Genomic DNA, 24,006 nt, shown 5'->3' with positions numbered 1-24,006 from the left:
CAATTAAATAAACAAAATTTATTTGAGTTCTTTATTTTTTTAAAACTGAACTATTATTTCAATTATTTTTATTTTATATAGAAACTTTTGAGCAAGTATTTCATAACTGACCAGAATAATGTTACTGGGTGGCAAAATGATGTAGCAGCAGTGAGGAACACATACATATAGCTCAAAATATATAACAATATGGGGAAATTCAAAAGTGCTAAATACAAATATTTTAGCTTTAGTTTTCTTATTTGAGTAACAATTATCCCTGTCAACAATAAGTTTATATAATTCTGCCACCCAGACTTTCATGGCTATGATTGGTCACATGACCATTTTATGTATGCATAACAGCCACCCACTGTATTAAACCAGGAATGTCAAGGTCAGTCCTGAAATCACTCCAATATTATTATTTTGTCAATTAATAAAGATAGGGTATAATCTAGGCTGGAGGAAGAAAAATGAAAAATTAGTATTATGCTACTGTTCCTTTGTTCAAAACTTTGGCCCTTCCAAGAGTTCTCTTCTTTTAGAGACGTGGGTGGGGATACACTATTGAGAAAGAGGAACTGAAGACTCCAATGCTAGCACAAATAAATGCAGCCAACCAAACTACTCCCAAGATAGTGCTCTCACCACTCTCAAAATGCTTCAATTAGTACATCATTTTCCTTCAGGTACGATCATAAGAAACCTATGATGTAAGCCACCATTGTGAACTATAATCTAAACAACTTTTGTTCACATGGCGCAATATTGTGGCGGATGAAGACAAAGTTAGAATCGGAAGATCTTCGTTTGCTATGGTAACTAATGTTATGCACTGTTCCAAAGGAGGATTGCCAAACCCATCAAATCAATTTGTATTCCTAAAACCACTTCCGATGTTAAATCTCAAATGTATGGAATTGATAGAGCACTGTTCTGACAGGATGGGCCTCTACCACTATACATTGACATCACAGGCATCTGACCATAATGGAAGGAATTGGCTGTGGTTAGCAGGTTATGGGTGCTCTACATCATGCGTAATGTGAAGGAAAGAGACTTCTATACCACACATTATAATTTAAAACAATTCTTAAGGTAAATGACTAGTACATACAAATTACAAAATGATGGTATAATTGTTTTTTTGAGTATTTGAAAAATATTTTTCACAAAGAAATAACACTTAACTCTTCTGAAAATAGTGCAGGAAAAATGATAAGTCAACATGTATATCTTCAGTTGACAAAGCATAATCTTCAGGTGACAGTACTCACCAAGTTTCATGGCAATCCATCAAATACTGTGGGATATGTTAAAATGGAAGGTTGTACACGAGGATTCCTATATACCCCCCCCTTCAACTGAGTATAAGTATACTCGCAAAAGGTATCAATATAAAATATATAAAAGGTGACTTCAAGATTTCAATTAAAAATATACTGAGTATAACCTCAAGAATAATAAAGAAACTACGTGACGGATACTAAGATTATGTGACTTGTGAAACTGTATCATAGTCTGTGTCAATCAATTTACTACTTTGCTGTAAACAGTCCACAGGAAACTGTTTTTATAGCAAACATACCCAGTTGCTGAAGCAAGAAATATGGGTAATGTTAACTTACTTTTGGTGGAAGATGATGTTCAAAGGTTCAGCATACCAAGCTGCATGACACTGGAGTCAACAGTGCACGAACAATGACCTAAATGCAAAGGCAAGTTGAGATGGGTAGAAGGAAAGGCAACTGTAACATTATATGCATTTCCACACACTTGGTTAGGCATATAAATGCCGTTTATTAGGCAAGACCAAAACTATAGTCAACAAAAGATCTTTTATTCATAAATGCCACACTTTTCATGACTGATTGAGCTGTGTTAGTACACGTTCTGGAAAAAAGTCAAATACAAAAGCCCTTTATAATCAATAATAAAGGATCTATGCGATTCATTCTTTACAATGCTGTGTAATAACTGTGTATTGTATTGTTATCTTGTATAAAATAGGCACTCAGAAGATATAACTCTGCAAAACAAGATTTCTTTTACAGCATGAGTCACATCAACTCAAGCCATATTATTTATAAAGATTTTACAGCATGGTCCACATCAACCCATATTATTTATTAAGCTTTTATAGCATGAGCCACACACACCAACCTATATTATTTATAAAGTTTTTACAGCATGGTCCACATCAACCTATATTATTTATAAAGCTTTTACAGCATGGGCCACATCAAGCTGTATTATTTTTGAAGCTTTTACAGCATGGGCCTCATCAACCTATATTATTTATAAAGTTTTTACAGCATGGGCCACATCAACTCAACCCATATTAGTTATAAAGATTTTACAGCATGGGCCACATAAATTTATTAAGCTTTTACAGCATGGGCCACACACATCAACCTATATTATTTATAAAGATTTTACAGGAAGGGCCACATCAACCATTATTATTTATAAAATTTTACAGCATGGGACTCATCAACCTATATTATTTATAAAGCTTTTACAGCATGGGCCACATCAACTCAACCCATATTATTTACAAAGCTTTTACAGCATAGGTCACACACATCAGCCCATATTATTTATGAAGATTTTACAGCATGGTTACATCAACCCATATCATTTATTTAGCTTTTACAGCATGGGCCACACACATCAACCCATATTATTTATAAAGATTTTGCAACATGGCTACATCAACCCATATTATTTATTAAACTTTTACAGCATGGCTACATCAACCCATATTTTTTTATAAAGATTTTACAGCATAGCCACATCAACCTGTATCATTTATAAAAATGTTAACTTTCAAATGAGGGGCCCCTGAGAGGCCGAGTGGTTTAAAGCACTCTCTGTTACAGATCACTGCCATCTGACCTCTGTCTGCATGGGTTCAAGTCTCGGATTCGGCTAATGTGGGTATGTGTGAAAGCTTGCCAGTAGCTTCTTGTGGGTCGGTGGTTCCTTCCAGGGTTTTCCCCCGGGTTCTTCCTCCACCATTTATACTGGCCGCCATGTATCATGTGCTAAAAAATGGCGTTAAATCCTACAACAACAACTTTCAAATGTAATACTAAATCAGACCTGCCAACACTAACGAGACTGTCTCAGTAAGGCAGTTGAATTTTTCTCTGTAAGTCTGACCAGTTTTCAGTAAGGTATTGAAAAGTTTGGTATTGCGAAATATGCAGCGACAGTACACAATATGTTCAACTGAAAAGTTCAGAAAGTACATGTAGACCTTATTTACCACTAGTACAGTTGCACAAACTTCAGTTAAAAACCCATTGCAGCTCAATAGCTTGTTATCATCTCTCAACCGGATGTCATTTCTCAGTGCATAAAACACTGGAAATGCAATAGAAACACTGAAACACAATATCCTATATCAATTCTTTCTGGTTCATCTCAATATCTACTCCAGAAACTTCAAAAAGTTCAAAACACAGCTGCTCGGATCATACTTAGAGTACCACGATCAGAGCACACCTCCCCGCTGCTCTGTACCCTACATTGGCTATCCATTTGATCCTGAATCAAACATAAGATTTGTTCTCTGTGCTACGTTTCACTGTCGGACACTAGTCCAACATACCTATCTGACCTCACCCATGTGTACACACCAGCAAGATCTTACGCTCCTCTTCTGACAATCGTATACTCATTATTCCCCCTTTGAAAACAAAGTTATATAGACAGCGTTCTTTTGCATACCAGGGCCCAGTAACGTGGAATGAATTGCCCACTGAACTTAGACACAAAGACAGTGATCACATTCAAGAGGGCTCTAAAAACTCACTTATTTCGACTGCAAGAACAAACTTAAAGACCTAATAATGTTACCTACCTGAAATATTCTCAGCATGTTTTTTATTTTTTTAATGTTTTTCTAATTTCGTGGTGTTTGTTTTTGTAATAATATTATGTTTTTGTATCTTACAGAAATACTGTCGCGGATCATATTCAGCAACTTGAGAATATGATTACATGAAGCCATCCTTTCGTAAGAGCTCTAATACAGACTAATGGTAGACATAGGACTGTCAGGGGGCATAACTGTATCTGGCTTCCCGTTTTCTGTGGCCGCTTAGGTTCCAGAACAGTGGTCTGCTTTTACGGCATATTTTCATATAAATTTCGCATTTATGCATGGAAAAGTTTAGGCACCCAACAGAACACATATCCGGATCCATGTTTATGGCACTAAGCGGCCTGTGGAGGGAAAATTAAGTGTTTTTGCGAAGCATTGAAAATTTCAAAAGTTTTATTTCCATACATTAAGAGGAGGTAATAATAATAAACACATTAGGTCTTAAACTGCCAACAATTTTGAATATATCTTTATTTATTTCATATTTCTGAGTAAGCTCTATTTACCGTACGAAGTCTCATTTCATGTGTACTATCTGGTCGTTTCAGCCATGTCTGCTATGACCGGTGCGTAGGCCAAGTTTTCACTCAAATATTTAGCGCAATGACCCAATTGTCGGTCAACGACGTTAGTGTGCAAAACTCAATTTAATAACCTCTTGAGGTTATTTCATATATATATATATATATATATATATATATATATATATATATTTTCATTCAGATAAACAAAATATTGTTTCTTCTCTTGAAGTGTATGTATTCAATTTATTTAACTGAACGGTGTCATGGCAAAATTATTCCTGTAGGAATTTAGTCCTAGAAGGACTTATTCAAAATAATACAGATAATTGAAAAGACTCATGTAAATGATGATTTGGGTTTGTTTCACATTGTTGTCCTAATTAACATTGAAGCTATAAACATATTTTGGGCAATAACAAGAGTTACAGACTCTGTTCGTTATCATGAAATCAAGTGGGACCATGTTTTTCTGAAAATTGACAAAAATGCATTTTGAAAATTGCCCACCCTACACTCATTTCATGTCCCGAAATCATGCCGAGATGCATGACAGAGACAGTTGAGGCTTAATTTTTATAATTCCTGGATGCATCTCAATTGAAAAATAACTTGATTTACTTGCAGAAACTGGTATTTCAATTTTCATGTCCTATGTCTCCTAATGGAAAAACGCCATGCAGAAAAGTACATTAATTTATTATATAACTAATACTAAATGTCAATATCTGAAGTATACATACACAACCAATATACACTATGGTATATACGATATAACTCAAGTGCGTTTCGGTGTTTCTATTGCGTTCCGGTGTTTCTATGCACCCGTCATTTCTTGGAATACATTTCAATTTCACATTATGACGGCAATCATAACTCTCGCCACGGGGCACTCAAATTGGCACGTAATGTCCATAAAAGGTAACTGTGTCACTTCCTGCTTTTATTCACGAGAATCTGAATATTCTTCTGTGCCGATTATTAACATGTTTTAACAGGCTTTTATCCCTTTCGTCTTCAACATGCTTCGCTTGCTAGCCTCCATTTTTAATAAAAATTATATAATCAATAGTTTGTTCATTCAGACGCTTTGCTTGAAATAAATGTGCAGTTTAAAGCGTCTTAGATACTGCGGTAAAGCTAGTCTGGTTCCCTGACTAATGCCATTAATGACAATATGAAACCTGGATCAAAATCAATCACGGATGAACCAATTATCCAGATTATTCGGATCAATCATTTTTCCGTACTTTTTGCTTTTATTCCGTAAGTCTGTATTTTATGGGTCATTTTCGCAAAACTTACGGCAAAAATTATAAGGGTTGGTAGGTCTGCTAATTGCTATCCCCAGTATAAAATCCCTCAGCATACTGCCTCTCCGCTTACAGCACTGGTATGGTCATGAATTCTTTTGAACTGCTCCAATATTGTCAATTTTGTTGTTGTTGTTGTGGGGTTTACCGCCATTTTTCAGCACACGATAGGCTATACATGGCGGCCAGTATTAATGGTGGAGGAAGAACCCGGGAAAACCCCGGAAAGAACCACCGACCCATGAGAAGCTACTGGCAAGCTTTCTCACATACCCACATTGGCTGAATCTTAGACTCGAACCGCCGCAGAGGTGAGATGGCAGTGATCCATAACGAAGAGCGCTTTAGACCACTCGGCCACTCGGGGCCCCCCAATATTGTCAAACATTTCCTTCTGATTTTGCTTTGTTTTAGTTCTTGACTAATGAGAACAATATTGATTTCCCAGCATGAAATACTTATTTTTGTGTTTTTAATCCTTATTCTTGACAAAGACTTCACATCCCTTCAAAACAAAGCTCCTTCATTTGTTATGTGGGTCCATTAACAGAATTTTAAGTAATAAGCAGTGTACATATACATACATACATACATATATAGACACACATATACATACATACATACAAACATACATACATCCATACATAGACACACATATACATACATACATACAAACATACATACATGTGCATACACAAACATTCATACACATATGTTTAGAAGCTCAACTTTAAATATGCTACTACCAATATGATCTTTACTTAAAATAATAATAGTCCAAAGAAACAAGAAAAATCCCACAACAGCTACTAGATGTATAGTGTGTTTTGTTCATGGTCAAGAAAATGTAGTCTATAATTTTGTCCAATCTTTTTCTGTGTACATCATCAATACTTAATCATAGTAAACATTTTCTTGTCCTTTAAAATACTTGATCAGAGAACTTTATATTCTTATTTAGAAATTACTCAAAATTGTACTTTAGAATCAGCTGAATTTACTCTTTACTAAAAGTAATGGAAGGTGTGCATAAAACAATAAAAAATATTCTTCATATACATGTATTGGTCAAAATACTAAACAATGTATTTATGCACCCTAATTATTGTGGACCTTGAGTTGTGCCCTTCTTGAAAAAAAGAAAACAAATATAATAAACTTCCCAGTTTTGTCCCTGAATTGGTAGTCAGGGCTGGGCTAGTTGCCTGTGAGGGCTGGATTATTTGCTTGTCAGAACTGGACTAGTTGCCTGTGAGGGCTGGATTATTTGCTTGTCAGAACTGGACTAGCTGCCTGTCAGAACATTATAAACAAGATGAAATCTCTTCTGAGGGCAGCATCTATGCTAGTGAGGACATTTATATGCAGTCCAATGCAATATCTACACTGTAAGTGTATCAGACAGTTCTGCTAAGTTAATGCCTGAAAAACACATTACCATATATACCCACATATAAGTTGAATAATTTAGGAAAAAATAAAGACTTGGAAAAAAGGGGGTCAGCCTATCCATGAGTCAATGTCTAAACTTGTATGTTTTTAAGTCTTTTTGTTGACTACTGTAATGGATGTGAATCTTGGTGCACGAAAAAACATTCTTTTTCCATGTCTTAAGACATATGCATGTAAAAAAATCATTTCCGGTGTCCCGACACTTTTTAAACTGTTAAAAAGAACTATGAATGAGTTTGTTATTATTTTGCATGTGCATATTTTCTTATTTCTCCATCACAAAATTAAATAAAGGTAAATAAAGACTTCACAACTCGCTGGCCGGTTGAGTTTACCTGGGAGACCAGGCTCAACTATAATGTACAGTACTTACACAGTGCAAAGTGTGCATAGCATCACTTAAATTCTTGTTTATTCCCAAACATATTAGATGCAGATTTTGCTTTATTTATTGTTTCAACCAAACTGCATTCTTCCAGATAACATTTCAGCTAGTCCTTAATAGCTGTTTCCTTTACGTTGAATCACGCACTCACAAGTTACTTAATTTCAACGATATAAGCGATCCTACAAGCTGAGGTAATATTTATGAAATGGTATGCATGTTTGATTGTACAAGGCACATAACCAGCATAACTTACATGTTCACGAAAAGTAGTAATAATAAAGACTAAAATACTCATTATAGATCAACTAAGATCATCATTAATCTATTTTAGTTTTGTGTTTTGGCTGAACAACATCATAACTTTAACATCATAACTTTCAACATAATGGAAAGCTTGATGTTTTGGTGTCTCCTTTGTTGATAGTTGGCGGATTTGTCTTTTGTTTTTCAACAACAATGCAAACCAATTAATCATTAAAACCCTGAAATAGGCTTATCATAAGAGGGAATTTTGACCAGCAACTATATCAATACATTGATGTGCCATAATATTGACAGGATTACCGTAGTTTTCTAAAACGGGGTGTAAGGCATACCTGTCAACTTCTCAAAAGCCAAGTAGGGAGACTGAAAAAAATAGGGCGATAGGGACCTAAAATCAGAAGGTTTTTCGTGGCATTTTAGAGCCTTGTTTTCACTAAATATTGACCAATCTCCCAGGTCCAATATGCGTGAAATTCGCAAAGGACATGCAGTTTCTCCCTGTGAATTGCCTTATTTTTCCCCAGGACATGCCCTATTTTCATATTCTGGTCAGCTGTGGCCAAACTGCACAATAGCTAAAGGTTAGTCTTAAATAAACAAGCAAGAAAGCCAGCACAACTAACTAAAAGTTAATCCTTATCGATGCAACTATTTTGTGAAAACTATTGGCCCTCCGTCATAATACAAAGAAACCATGTTCTATACTACCATGTGTTATGCAAGCACCAGCATCTCACTGGGAAATAAAGGATTTTGTAGAACTGAGGAGGCAGCCTCATGGTACCATACATGTGGCAACTATTTTCCCCTGGCTGTATATCTGACCTTATTTCCTTATTGTCAACTCGTAAGGCTTTTATTATTGTTTACTATAAAACATGTATTCTGAAATAGTTTTCTGAGCGCATGTATGATGCGTGCTATGTATTTTCATTCCTTTTATTTTTTTTTATGGTAATTGACGGTCGTATATAAGGTACAAAAATACCAGATGTTCACTAGTACAAGCTTCATCAATGGGAATGGTGCTATAGCATATTGTTGCAGCATTCATAGTGGTCTTTCTTGTAACTGAAATTAATTGTCAACAATTTTATTGTTGTGGTTTTGTTTGGTTCTGGTTTATTTTCTGATTTTTGTATTGTTGTAGAGTTTAAAAAATCATAAATTTACATGAAAAAATGTTTAAATTTAACATTCTATTTAGTGAAGAAGCGAATTCTTTCTGGAAAAGTAATATATTATTTCATCACAACAACATTCAGAGGTGATACAACAGAACTTGGCTTCCATGGATTGCACATGATATACCTAAGTATGTAAGACTTTCTTTGATTTTTTAGGAGAAATGAAAATTGAGGACATATTGAAATAATCAGGAGTTCTCTGCAAAAATTGGGAGATATTACTAAATCAGGAGGTAGGTGTGAAGCGACCCCAAAAATCAGGATTTTTTTCTTCTCCTGGCGTGAAAGCTGACAGGTCTGCTATAATGTCGCTTACATCAAAGGAAACTACAACTCAGCTTTTAAGGTATTAGCATAATTTTTGAAGCATTATTTCTGAAACTTCATTATTGCATTTTGGAGATATCATTAAAGTTTAGTGCAGTGGTGCCCATGATTCAACTCTAATGGGTGTACTTCATTCAGCATGTGTTCAAACCTACAACGTACATGCGGTGGCGCAATTAAGTAAATATGTTTAATAGCCTGATTATGAGTGTTGAATCAAACTGTATTGTTGTTTGATGTGTTGTCATTCTGGGATCAAATTTTAATGAGTTAGGTATTTACAATTTCAAGGCAAAATAAAAACATAATTACTGGTGCACTAATATAAAACATCCAATGCAATAATGCAAAAACAAACAATAATTGAGTCAAAAGGGAGAGGTAGTGTTACAGCAACTTGCGAATGCCAAATTCTTGTAATTGTTTGACCAAATTATACACAAAATCTAAATTAGGCAGAAATAAAAAAAAACCCATAAAATTAATGCCATTACTTTTTAATAATCATACATGCCAACCTCAAGTATACATGTAATTTTTTTAAATATAAGTGTGTCTAAATAAATGCATTTAGAACTTGCCGTGTGCATCATGTGATGTCTCAGAGTTGTGGGTTGGCTTATATGCTGGTCATGCACTTTTTAGTGTTTTTACCTAATCAGTTGGGAGGGGTAAGCTTATATGCTAATGGGCTTACATGCGAGTATATACGGTAAAATGAAAAACACATGTAAAATGTCACCATATGCAGTATACTGAACTTTGGGAGATTTAAGATTGGGCAGAAACCAGGGAAGTTATGATGCACCCCTGAGAGGGCAGGGTACCACCTAGGGAGAGTAGGTGCTGTACCCTCCTTAATTAGGCCAGAGACAAAATTGAGAAACATGTCCATACAATAATGATGCCCCTGATAATATGATTCAAGGTAAAAACTGATCTTAATGTACAGCCTCCCAGCAAATTATGGTTTCAATTAATGAAGTTCTTGAAAAGTGACTGAGCAAAGCTCTTGAGGTGGGGATATACAAGATGTGACATATAAACAACACTTTCCCTCTGTAGAATATGGCATGGGTATAATCAAGGTATTAAGGTGGGGATATACAAGACATGACAGACAATAAGCAACACTTTAACTTGATAGAATATGGCATGGATAAATCAAAGTACATGCGTTGTGGTGAGGATATACTGGTACAAGATGTGCCAGGCAGACATAAGCAACACGCTCCCTCCATAGAGTATAGCATGGATATATACTGGTACAAAATGTGCCAGATGGACAATAAGCAACATACTCCCTCCATAGAATATGGCTTGGGTATAATCCAAATACTTAAGTGGGAATATAAAAGATGTGACAGACAAAATAAGCAATGTTTCCCTTTACCCTAATTTGTGCTTCAGGGATTCCCAGAATTTTAATTTGACACCCAGTTTTGATGCCAAAGTTTGGTCATTACTCAGTCTGACTCCCAATTCTGATACCATGGGTATTTTTGATTGTCAGTCATTGTCCCTTAGGGGATACACTGAATAAGCAACACTTTCCCCTCCACAGAATATGGCTTGGGTATAATCCAAATACTGAGGTGAGTATTTACAAGATGTGACAGACAATAAGCAACACTTTCCCTCTACAGAATGTGGCACAGATATAATCCAATTATTGTAAAGGGGATATACAAGATGTGACTGACAGACATAACACTTTATACGCCCCCCACAGAATATGGCATGGGTATAATCCAAATATTGTTTTGGGGATATACAAGATTTGACTGACAGACGTAACACTTTATACTCCCTCCCCAGAATATGGCATGCATATAATCTAAGTATTGTGTTGGGGATATACAAGATTTGGCTGACAGACCTAACACTTTATACTCCCTCCCCAGAATATGGCATGTGTATAATCTAAGTATGGTTTTGGGGATATACAAGATTTGACTGACAGACATAACACTTTATACTCCCTCCACAGAATATGGCACAGATATAATTCCAGTATTGTGCTGGGGATATTCAAGATGTGACTGACAGACATAACACTTTATACTCCCTCCCCAGAATATGACATGCATATAATCTAAGTATTGTGTTGGGGATATACAAGATGTGACTGACAGACATAACACTTTATACTCCCTTTATAAAATATGGCATGTGTATAATCTAAGTATTGTGTTGGGGATATACAAGATGTGACTGACAGACCTAACACTTTATACTCCCTCCCCAGAATATGGCATGTGTATAATCTAAGTATTGTGTTGGGGACATACAAGATTTGACTGACAGACATAACACTTTATACCCCCTCCCCAGAATATGGCAGGCATATAATCTAAGTATTGTGTTGGGGATATACAAGATTTGACTGACAGACATAACACTTTATACCCCCCTCACAGACTATGGCATGGGTACAATCCAAATACTAAGAATACTTAAAGAATATAGAGTTAGAATATTATTGTACATTAAACAGATTCAAAAGATGAACAAAAAATTGAGATGTACCATATTCCTTTTAAAAATCATATGCAATTAGCATTACTCCTGTAAGTACTGATTAAAAAACTGAAATCTTCAGATAAAATATTTACAAAATTAAGTTTTATGACCTTTTTCTACTTAAATGATTATCAGCCATTCCAAAACAATGATAACAATTAGGAAATATTTGTGTTGCATGACTCCACAGAAAACAACTGATAAATTACATTTTCTCATAATGTAATAATAGTTTGTTTTCATATTTGCTGATCACATGAGAAAACATAAAAATAACCAGTATTTTTCCCCCCAAACTTCCACACAATTTTAACAGAAATCTACTATTACTGACATGTCCCTTACAAGCAATGCTAAATATAGTATACCAAAACAATTTCCTATGGGTCAAAGATCAACGATTTTACACTTACTATAATGCTTAAGTATCTCATCTCAGGGAAATAAAAAATATGATACTCTACGATGAATAATTTGTTTTCTCATTATTTGTAAAAATGTCACTTATGTGGGTATAATGTCTGTAATTTTTTTCCGAATATTCAGAAAATTATAATTAGTTTCATAATTGTTCACGTAAATGATGTTCTGAAAATAGTAAATATAAGTATTCATAATTTGAGTCAAAATATAAAAAGTTTGCCTTAAATGTTTCTAAATAGGTTGATTGTATTGATTTTCAAGTTGCCACATATGAGAACCTAACCTAAATAACAGACTGTCTCCCAAGAAAATACTGAGGTAGAAATGCAAAAACCACAAGTAATGTAACCACTTAATTAACGCAACAGATAAATATCAAATTCACCTACATCCATCATTTTGTTTATCAAACAATGTCAATTTATTAAAAATAACATCTGTAACATTTAACCAATGTAACAAAAGTGTTGATTGCATATCGATTTATGAAGGGGTGAATTTTTCACAACATTGATGGAAGTGAGAAAAATAAGCACACGATGTGGTAATTTCATCGACAATACCATGCTAATACTTATTCTTTAGTTATGTACATCCAATATTTCTACCTCCAACACAAATTAAAAATGTTCTAACCCTTTACTCCCTTTAATAGCAAATATGTATGAAATAATCTTGCTAAAAGAATACGAGTAATCCTGAATAAATGAGCAGTGTAAGGTAAAAATGTACAACATAAACAAACCACGTGGCCATTATGTAGGTTAGAAACAAAACAGAAACTTAATTTATAAATTCAGATTGTACAAAAATGTAGGAAAACTTTTCAGGAAATTTCTATATAATGCTTTGTCTGACATATATCCTGTGCAAAAAGTCATCATGGAGGTTGTTGTTGTTGTTGTTGTAGGGTTTAACGCCATTTTCCAGCACATGATAGGCAATACATGGTGGCCAGTATTAATGGTGGAGGACGAACCCGGGAAAACCCCGGAAAGAACCACCAACCCATGAGATGCTACTGGCCAGCTTTCTCACATACCCACATTGGCTGAATCCAAGACTCAAACCCATGCAGACAGAGCTGAGATGGCAGTGATCCGTAATGGACGGCGCTTTAGACCATTCAGGGCCCCATCATGGAGGTTAAACAATTTACTAATTTTACTGTATACCTTACATTCAACAGCAGCACCTTGAATGTATTGGTATGGATAAATGTTTGTTCTTTAAAAAAAATGCATGATAAGTGTCTAAGATATAACATTGTACAGAAAGCATTAAACTAAATTTTAAGTTTAAAATCACAGTTAGGATTATGGAGGTTAAGAATATTGTTACAAACATTAAAAAAATTATGCTGATTGAATTCACAATGATAATTTCCAAATTTTATTGTACTGAATTTCATTATGGCACTTATGAATGTCAAAAACCATTGTCACAAAAAAACAGAAATAAAATGCTGAATGATTTCTGACAAAAGAGGCTAAACAAAGAAGAGAGGATTACATTCCTGTTTAGATGCTGAAACCAAGTGAGCTTAAGAAGAGATGAGAAGAAATCAGAAAATGAGTGAAACACCATTCTTATAAACACAGACAGAATAGACTGTTTGATATTTCAAATGACGAAAATCCAAACAGGAATAAAGTAGAAAAACTGGTTGTGAAATTTCCTGGTGTCATTAATATATAAACAGCAAAGGGACTCCAGTAAACATAATGGCAGTCATTGCGAAAAACCTATAATTCAAATGATGAACTAAGACAAAAAATATATGAACTACAAAGTGTGAAAAAAAAGACTTCAGACAATACTAGAAATGATAAGAAAATTACAGAAAACAAAAGAACTTGAATCGTCTAAATCTGAAGAAAAAAAAACAAGTGTCATTCTCATGACTCCACAATCACAAACAAAACTTGAAATGAGGAATTTTAGTCTACATGGAAAACTCTAAAGTCCATGGGAATATCATACATGTACAAAGAAATTCCTTCAAGCAAACAAATTGTTTTGAGTGAAATCAGAAAAAGAAACAAAAAAAAAATAAGGAAAAGAATAATCCCATGAGAAGCCTATGGAGTGGCTTAATAAAGAAATACAGTTGTACATCAAAACTTGCAACATCCTTAGGCACAAGCAGACAGAAAGCTGCAAAGTTGACAGATGAGAGAAAACCAATGATCTCCAAAAAATAAAAATAAAACCTGTGTCAAAAAGCCATGGAATTTCTTGAGCAGGAGGACAATAGTACAGTTTTATCAAGTAAAAAGGACACAAAAAACAGTTACTTAAAAGAAAAAACAAAAATACATTCTTTCCAACTAAATGAAAAATCTATGTGTTAAATTGAAAACCCAATACTAAAAATTTCCAAATCATTGTTTTATTCATTTTGCCCTCCATATACCAATCCCACAACTTTTGCCTCAAGAAAAACTTGCTTTGTTCCACCAATAAACTATGGCTCTGAAGATTAGAATTATTGTGAACCTAGGAATCCAGTGTCCCAAAAATTGTACCAGCTATTATACAAATGCACAAATGAAGCTGTATTATTCCAGATATAATCTACAGATGTACAAAATGTCAAGTATAAACAATGGAAAAGAGTTCAAGATGGGAATGAATTTTGTAACAAGGAAGATGAAGAAGAGGTTTCAAAGAACGACTTTGTGAGCATAATAGAGAAAAACAGGGAAGAACTGAAATTGAGATGGAGCTCACACAAGATAAATTTAAGATGTGGGTAGCAGACAAGGAAACTATTATTTAATACACAGTTGATGAAATACTGAAGTGGAAATTTTTTCCACAATGGAAGTCCTACAAACAAATCAAATGACACAAATTTTAATCTTTGCAATTTTATATTTTGTTGGTATACAAGAAATAATATTCAAATTTCAAGCTGTTTCTCTTTTTTGATCATATTTTGATTGAATAAATTATATCCTGTTGTTTATTTGATCTGTTAGAATATGTTCTTAATTCAGCGATGAGTGGATAACATCCGTAACAATCATGTGGTCTCATTTGCCAGTCTTTAATGAAAAGTCATATATCAATCTGTGTACCAAAGCACTTTTTTAACAAAAGAATGATGTCAAGAGCTAGAAATATGTGCAGTTGTATAGGTAAAGCTCCCAAAGATTTTTGTACATGGAGGTAAAATTTTCTCTGAAAATTTTCTCCTTAGAAAGAAACTTGTCATGGTGATGAATGGAATGACTTCAATTTTTCATTCCTAAGGCATTCATTTTTATTAAAAAAATAAAAATTGCATAATTTGTCTCTTTACAGGCAATCTATTTTTGTCATGCTAACCTCCATTACAAATGTTATGTGTACATAAAATAAAATATAACAATTTCATTATTCCCAGTATCTAGTGTGCAAGATTTTATTTTCGACTCTTAGACACATTGAACTTTGACATCAAAATGCTTTGGAAGGTTCTTACTAGGTTCATATTTTTAAGATTATTTTGGAATGGCTGTTATATATTATTTTAATTACAACTCAGAAGGAGTCAAATCATCTTGGGGCAATCAATCTGAGTACAATCTTTCGTTGAAAACTGTATCACAGTTTTCATGCCTGGAGACTGTAGGGAAGTACCATCCTCCATCTTAGTGAAAATACTGAATCTGTTTTATTTTCCCACCAATATGCACCATTCCCATTAGTCTGGTTCCCTGCTGTTTATGTTGTTTGCTACATATTTTGCTACTTATAAAACTAATTGGGAGACACAGATTTTTACTAGTTACTGACCCATGATATTTGCATGCCAATTTAGGTCGGGCACCATCAAAGGCATAATCATACGATCCGATTATGAATTATATCCCTTTACATACTCTGACTGGCTTTTCAATCTCAAAAGACCAAGAGCACTGATCACAGAAAGTGCACTAATATTAGAAATGCAAACTATTTTGAGGAAAAGAAGAATAGTCTGAATGCCAGTTACTTTGGATAAAAATCCCCCCCCCACATACCAAAACTACATGCATACCAAAAATGGCTGCAACAAGAAAAACACACTGACAGGTAAAGAAGATGGCCAGGGCCTGCATGCTGAACCCACAATTAAAGCACTTTTGTAAAACTTGACCTTGTCCCTAACATCAAAATGCTCAGAGAGCATGTCACAGAATTGTCTCAGCTTCATCCCAACCAAGCAAGATAAAAATCTGTCACTGCAGTTCAGAAAATGTAATAAAGTGAAAATACTTAAAAACTTCAATTCAAATTTTCTATGAATTGTCTTGGCTTTATAATGATTCAAGCCAAGTATGATGAGAGTTTATCAAGAGGATTTTGAGCTGGTGACAATAATCTTCCTGCCATTGATAGAAAAATGATTATGGCACTTAGCATTAACAAAGCCTTCACAAAAATGGCAGTGTATCAAAGCTTTAAACACAATCTGTTCATATTTACCTTCATTTTGTCTTACAAAATTGCATCTGTACAGGTCAAACATCTTTTGAGTTATTGTCCTAAACAGTTCTTATGAAACATTTTCCATCCAGAGTGCAAGAAATCATGAAACTAATTAAAAAATATAAAAACCACTTCAATGGACTGAAAATCTGATTTGCATTTGTATGTAACAATGCATCCCAAATTTCACTGGCCTTAGTCAAGTGGTTTCTTGGCTATCAAGCAGAGAACATCAAGTCAAAATGTACATAAATAAGTAAATGAATTTGCTCTACAAGCCTCAGAAAGTAACCTATTCATCTGCACGTACTATATTTCATTGTCTACCTCAATCGGATTATGTATAGTTTCATTAAAATGAATTCAAGACTGATGTATGGATATATAGATGGATAGAAGTAAAACAATATTTCCCTTTCTGCTATTGCAGTTGTGAACACAAATTTTACGGTTTGCCATCACTAGCTTCTATGCCCGCTTGTCATTGTGTGTGAGGGTATGAGTTTTCATATTGGAGGGATGACTGAAGGACTTGCCACAAATCGTACATTTATAGGGTTTCTCTCCAGTGTGGTACAACCAGTGATATTTACGGTTCTTAGTCAGCACCAATTTTTCACAAACTAGACACCTCGACATGTTTCCAGCCTTTTCAAACATATTCTGCAATGATATATTGGGTGTAAATGCCTTTTTCTTTTTAAATACTTGGAAACTATCCAATCCCTGTCCATATCCTGATACATGTGTTAAGTGAACATTCTGCATCGTCCAGGCTGCCATCAAATTATCTATCCTTGGAACAACAGATCTACTTTGTTGAGTTTCCTTTCTTGTGTCTCTGTTCTGAATTGACAAGTCGTCCTTTACTTCATTATCTCCGGACAAGTCGATCACCTGAACTTGTCCCTCTGTCCTATGGTTGTTCAATGTGCCATCAATCTGATTTAAACTTTCTGTGTCACTTGTTCTTGATACACGATAAGCTGATTTCTGAGTCAGCTTATTTGAATTTCTAACAGCTGTCTCAGACATAGGCATTGGATGGCTCAAGACTGAGGATGCTCCTAATGATGAAGACGCAACAAGATGCTTCCTGGCTGGTTTCCCAAGATGAAGATTTGTCTCTGCTGTACGAGACAATCTGACCAGAGAAGAATGGTCTTGAGTAGTTTCCAAACTTTCAGATAGAACATCAAAACCAGGATTGTCACTATGACCTTCACTATGACTTTCATACCTGGATGAACCTAGAATTCTTATTCCTGGCTCTATAGTCTGAACTTTATCTGGACTGTGTAATACATTGCTAAACATGTCTGAAGTTTGATTTTCATCTATTGGAATCTGAGAATTCTGAATATTAGAACTCATTTCATCATCATCATTTATAGTAATGGAACTATTTGAAGTTGTATTATGATTTTCAATGGAAGAAACCACTTCCTGAGTCCTTCTCTGATTTATAGACCTTACTGAATCCGATGATGCTGTCTTTCTTACATTTTTGGGTTTATCTGACTCCTGCACCAGCTTCAGCTGACCAGGCGAGAGCTGAACAGTTTCATCAGGATGGGAAAATCCATGCTGTTTCCCCTTTTCATCAGAATGGGAAGATCCATGTTGTCTCCCTCTAATATTTGAAGTGGAAAATCCATGTTGCCTTCCTCTTTCAAAAGAATTAGAAATTCCTGAGCTAACATCAGCTGCAGTTTTACACACTTGTTCATTTTCATCCAAAGAGTCAACACTTTGAGGCTTAAAGAGCATAAATTCTGGAGATGTGCTGTCCAGATTCCTTGAACTTAAACCTGGCAAAGATTCATTCCCACTGCATGCTATTCTCTTTAGAACATCCTGTTCTGATCTTTGAGCACTCAAAAGTTGTGAAGGACACTCGGTAAGGCCTGCATAAGGCGAAATCACTAATGCAGACTCTTGAGTAGACTGATCCCATATATTGCCTGAACTAGATGGAATGGCAAACAGATTCTGGTAGTCTAACCATAACGACCTAGACTGATCATCATTTCTCAGTTTTTTGCTAGGAGAAGGTGCATTGATTTTACTGTTCTCATTTACAGGAAGGTTTTCTGTCCTACAGCACGCATTGTTTCTTAGATCTTTGTGACACTGATTGGAATCACCTGAAAAGAATAACAAAGAATTTTACCTATTACTTCATGCACTACATAAACAAACATGAAATAATTACTTCATTAATCTCACATATATATATGTACAGCATTTTCTCACTAAATGGCTCTTCATTCAAACATGGTTCCTGTTATACAGAAATTATGATCATGGATCTCATTTGGTGACATATGTCTCAAATAGTGCCATGGGTCAGTTATATGTCTCAGATAGTGCCATGAGTCAGTTATACAGTCCTAGCCGTTTATGTCGACATCCTTGGGCCTGAGGAAATGTTGTTGACATTGGCGGATGTCGATATAAGGTGGGGGGGGGGGGCAGGTCTGAAAAAAAAATACAAGTTAAATTCGTCAGTAAGGGGTGACCTGTTGTCAGTGAGTAGCATTTACACTTTGAGAAAACAAACAATGGAAATTTTGAGTACATGAAGACAAAACTGGAGTGAAATACACTCATATATTGACAAAGTACATTTTGGTTACCTTTATGTAAAAAAATCCACAATAAAATATTGCATCTGTCACATTCTGATATGAAAAACATTCACTATGATATTCAATATCGATATTCAGTGTTGGTTTCAGCACATGGTTGCATAGTTGTTATTTACATGCTTCAAGTACATGTACTTAAATTGTCCTAGATTTTGGTCAGTCTGTTCCAATCTTATTGAGGCTACCAAGGGGATGGGGCTATTCATAGGGAAATGAAAACATGTCAACAAGTTAGTTTAAACAATACATGTATTTGGTTACAGAAGTCATGGTGAAAAGTACATAAAAGCAAACAAGCAATATGCAGCTGATATGATTAATAAAGGCATAATATTGTATTCACTGACATATGCTAAATAAAGTTAAAAAGGAAACTGTCACAGCACAATAAACTTGTTTTAATCACCAATCACTTTGGAAAATGCAAGAATCGATCAGATTTCATTGCTTTTATTTAAGTCGCCGCAAGAGGCCAACTTTATAGGACCAACAAAAGCCTGTTTTTTCCCCCCGACTGTGACATTAAAGCCTGGCGGCAAGATCAACTAATTGTTGAATAAAGTACAGGTCGGAGATGGCCGCTTGCCAACATAAATGATTAGGTGGGAAAATTAAAGCCTGGTGGTAAGATCAACTAATTGTTGAACAAAGTATGGGTCGGAACTGGCAGCTTGTCGACATAAATGATTAGAAAACAAAGGTATTGTTCAAGCTGGGACCAAGGGCTTCTGTTGATATGTATGTTTATTTTTTATCTCGACGTCAACATAATCATGGCAATTTTGGTAGTAACAGTAGACCAAGGGACCGGGACTTTGCTTTTTTGTCGAAATAGGCGGCTTGTCGACCTAAGTGATGTCGATATAAGTGGGTAGAACTGTATGTCTCAAATAGTGCCATTGTCAGTTATATGTCTCAAATAGTGCCATGGTCAGTTACATGTCTCATGTAGTGCCATGTATCAGTTATATGTCTTACCTAGTGACATCAGTTTTATGTCTCACATAGTGACAGGTATCATTTAAATGTCTCATGTGCTTTGCTATGAGGCAGTCTCATAATAACATAATATATTCAATGGGTCATGTGAACAGCATTATAATGAGTGTAGTACTTGTATTATTGTGTACACTTCTTCTCTCATTAACTTTCTTTTTTTCCCTGCTGAATGACAATTATGCTCTAGTACAAGGGCATCAAACCTTTTTTTTTTGGGGGGGGGCTAAAACAGATAAAATGCTTAAGGTTGCAGGCTGCAAGAGCAAGAACAGTTTAATAATTAAATGTGAAAATCAAACATAATTATTACACGACCATAATAACATTATTATTACACTGTTGTAATATTATTGTTTAATAAGATAGTCACTTATTGTGGTAGATACATAAAACATCATCACAGAGTAATTCAGAAAAATGGAATAAGTGATAATAAAAATGCATATTTTCAAAGGACTGCCTACATGGCAGTGGGCTGCACAATGTGAAGGACTAGGCCACATGTGGGTTGGACATGCCTGCTCTAATACATCCATTGATGTGGGTAGTAATATAACAATTTTCTTTAAGATCTGACAAGCAAAATCAATCTCAAGAGGCCTGGTTTGTCCACCGAATAAGCACTTTCATAATGCTAAAAATTTGGGTTACATTTCTGTATTTAAAATTAGCAATGAAAAGTATCAACTATGCCATCCAAAATTATTTTGCTGTTCATGTTAATGTCTGCAGGAAAAACATGCACTATGGAATGTTTGAGCTTTTATTCAAAGCCTTTGGTGAATTGATAGCATATTATGAAAGAGGCTAGAAGCTGTGTTGGTACTAGAAAAAACTAAACTAAACAAAGAGCTTGTTCTGCTACTTGCAAGTTTTGGCTGCTGTTATCAACTAGGGTAATTTCAAGACTCTACAAAATGAAGTAAGAAACTAAATTTCTTTACAAAAAAGAAGGAACAAGTATAAATGCATAATTTAGCAATGACCCGAGCTATCATTAATTTGAAAAGAAAATTTTCTCAGATCAAAGATGAAATTATTAAAAAAAATTAAAATCATTAATGGATAATCATTAAAAGCTAAACAAGAATCAAATCTGGAATCGAAAATCCCATATTGTAGCCTTTTCTAGTAAAACAGATAATCTAACATGTCATTATCTTTTCACTGCAAACTTGGCCAACATAGCAGAAAGCCAAATTCTTGTCCCTGTACACATGTCAAATTGTAAGGGTTGGCAGGTCTATATGGCTGAGCAGGCATATCATTCCAGTTTTTCTGAAAAAAATACTTGACCAAAGTCAAATGATAACTATAAACCTTGACAACAGGACAGCCGAGTTAATTTCAGCCCATAAATGAATGCCAATTTTAGTTATAAATATATAGAGAAATTCCAATTACCAATCAGTTATAAATAAACAAAAGAAATTCTAGTGCCAACTGGCTCTATCTTTACATGTACTTTCTGCAAGGTATTACATTCATACCAACCTTCCTGATAGTATTGTGAATTTTGGAGACTAAATAAAATAAAATAAAAGTACACAAAGTTTCTGTGTTTAATAAAGTCCACTTAAAAGTGGGATACATTGTTCACTTGTGTTTACTGACTGTGCTGCTCTCAACAGTTCATTGAAGAGCCTGATCTTTCTCCATTTGCCTTGATGCAGAGTGATGTTATTATATCGACAAATGTCAAATACTCCAGAATGACTACTTTTGATTTGGTGTTTGCAGCATGTGCAAAATATGAAGTGGTACCCCCTGTTGCTGTACTCCACAAATCCATGCAATCAACCAGGAATTTTAAAATTTAGTTTTGCTTGGCTTTGCTTGCTTCACAGATGGTTTATCTTTTCTTGAATCACTGGTATGTTTCAGCATTTTGCATTTAAAAAATAATTACACTTCCACAGTGCTCCTGGCTTTACCATTCCAACTTCTGAAAATAATTCACCTTTTTTTATGTATGGAGTAATATCAAGCTTTAATGCAGTGAAACAGTCAATAACCTAATGGGCTGTCCCACAGCAGTGTTGCTGCTGATCATGAAACAGTCAATAACCTAATGGGCTGTCCCACAGAAGTGATGCTGCTGATCATAAAACAGTCAATAACTTAATGGGCTGTCCCACAGAAGTGATGCTGCTGATCATGAAACAGTCAATAAGTTAATGGGCTGTCTCACAGAAGTGATGCTGCTGATCATAAAACAGTCAATAACTTAATGGGCTGTCCCACAGCAGTGTTGAGAGGAATAGCAAACATGATATCATTTTGCTACTGTCAGTCAATAAAGTAATCTGTCAAATGATGGTTGTTTATGTCTCACTGCTTTTAGCCTTTAATTGCCTCTATGACAATTATCTTATAAACTGCCATATAGTGATAATTTTCCATGAGCATTTAGACTGAAGCTATATGATTAACGACTTTACAGATCAAGGAAGGTCTCGCTGTCTCCCTTTTCATAAGATGTACTGAAAATCACATTTATATATACATATCCATGTCTGGGTGTATGAGAGAAAAAGAAAGTCATAATTATCATGTCACACAGCATGATATCATGGCAGCTTTGGTATTATGGACTATGTATTAGATTTTCATTTGCAAATATTTTTCATTGATATAGCAGGTGAATTAGTGAAGTATAATACTGCACCAGTTTTAATAAAAATGCTTCATATAAAAGTACCCCTAACTAACTTTAAAACATGGCAAATTTGTTCGGAAATTTCCATGCTCGCAGACATCGTATACAAGTTATACTTCCAAAGGAAACGGAATATTAATTAGTTGTTCAAAATAACCATGTTTTGACATTATCATTGCCTGTAGTTAATTTCATGAGGTATTTTATCAGTAACCTGCAAGGATAGACTATTTGGAGAATTTGTTCTACAGCATTACTATATAGTGGATACGTAATGGGCAAAATGTACCACCTGCAGCATACCAAATGCTCCACTTGCAACACAATCTACAATTTTTTTCAGATAATTAAAATGGCAGAAAATTCTAAATCAATAGATGTCCTAAAGGCTGTACATTTTTAAAAAATAAATTTACTGTGCAGGGTTATGCCTACATAATTGACCAAAGAAAAACCATAACATGTACTCTTTACAGTCAATTACACATGAAAATTAAACAATCTCCAAACCAAATACTGAACAATTCAAATCCTGCCATAAGCATCATGGTGCTATTATCTGGAATTTACTTCCATACTATGTCAAAGAAGAGTGCATGAATGACCTGCCTCATGTTTAATATTCCTTTATTTATATAATTTAAGTTTCTGTGCAGAAACCACTTCTAGTCCTTCTGTCAGATTGACCTTGACCTTTGTCTTTTGTACTCCCAGATCGATAGACTTCTTCCTTATTCAAGTTCAAGCCATCAACAAAATAGGTCTGATATATAGGACTAATGTTACTGCATGGAAACCATTTTCTCTTTATTCAGTCAGTGATCTTGACCATGTACCGTTATTCTCTCAAAATCATTAGCCTTATTTCTTACTCGAAGTGCAAGGAAGCTGCAATGTTTGGTAGAGGTATGTCAAGTAGAACTATGTTGTGCTGAAAGCATTTTCATTCTTCTAGTTGCAGTGACTC

General features: G+C 34.8%; 1 protein-coding gene across 1 annotated transcript in view; it reads right to left on the bottom strand.

Annotated features, from left to right (window-relative positions):
* Positions 1–1,806: 1,806 nt before the first annotated feature.
* Positions 1,807–24,006, bottom strand: part of LOC149797949 (uncharacterized) — a 39,840-nt gene continuing 17,640 nt past the window's right edge. The window contains exon 5 of the mRNA XM_089963020.1: positions 1,807–18,877. Within this exon, the coding sequence (XP_089819146.1) occupies positions 17,199–18,877 (1,679 nt within the window). The 3' untranslated portion in view covers positions 1,807–17,198. The remainder of the gene's footprint in view (positions 18,878–24,006) is intronic.

This window comes from Sinohyriopsis cumingii, chromosome 6 (genome assembly GCF_028554795.1).
Source record: "Sinohyriopsis cumingii isolate HCF-2022 chromosome 6, ASM2855479v2, whole genome shotgun sequence".
NCBI classification, from domain to species: Eukaryota; Metazoa; Mollusca; class Bivalvia; order Unionida; family Unionidae; genus Sinohyriopsis; species Sinohyriopsis cumingii.
This window is presented reverse-complemented; position numbering and strand designations above follow the sequence as displayed.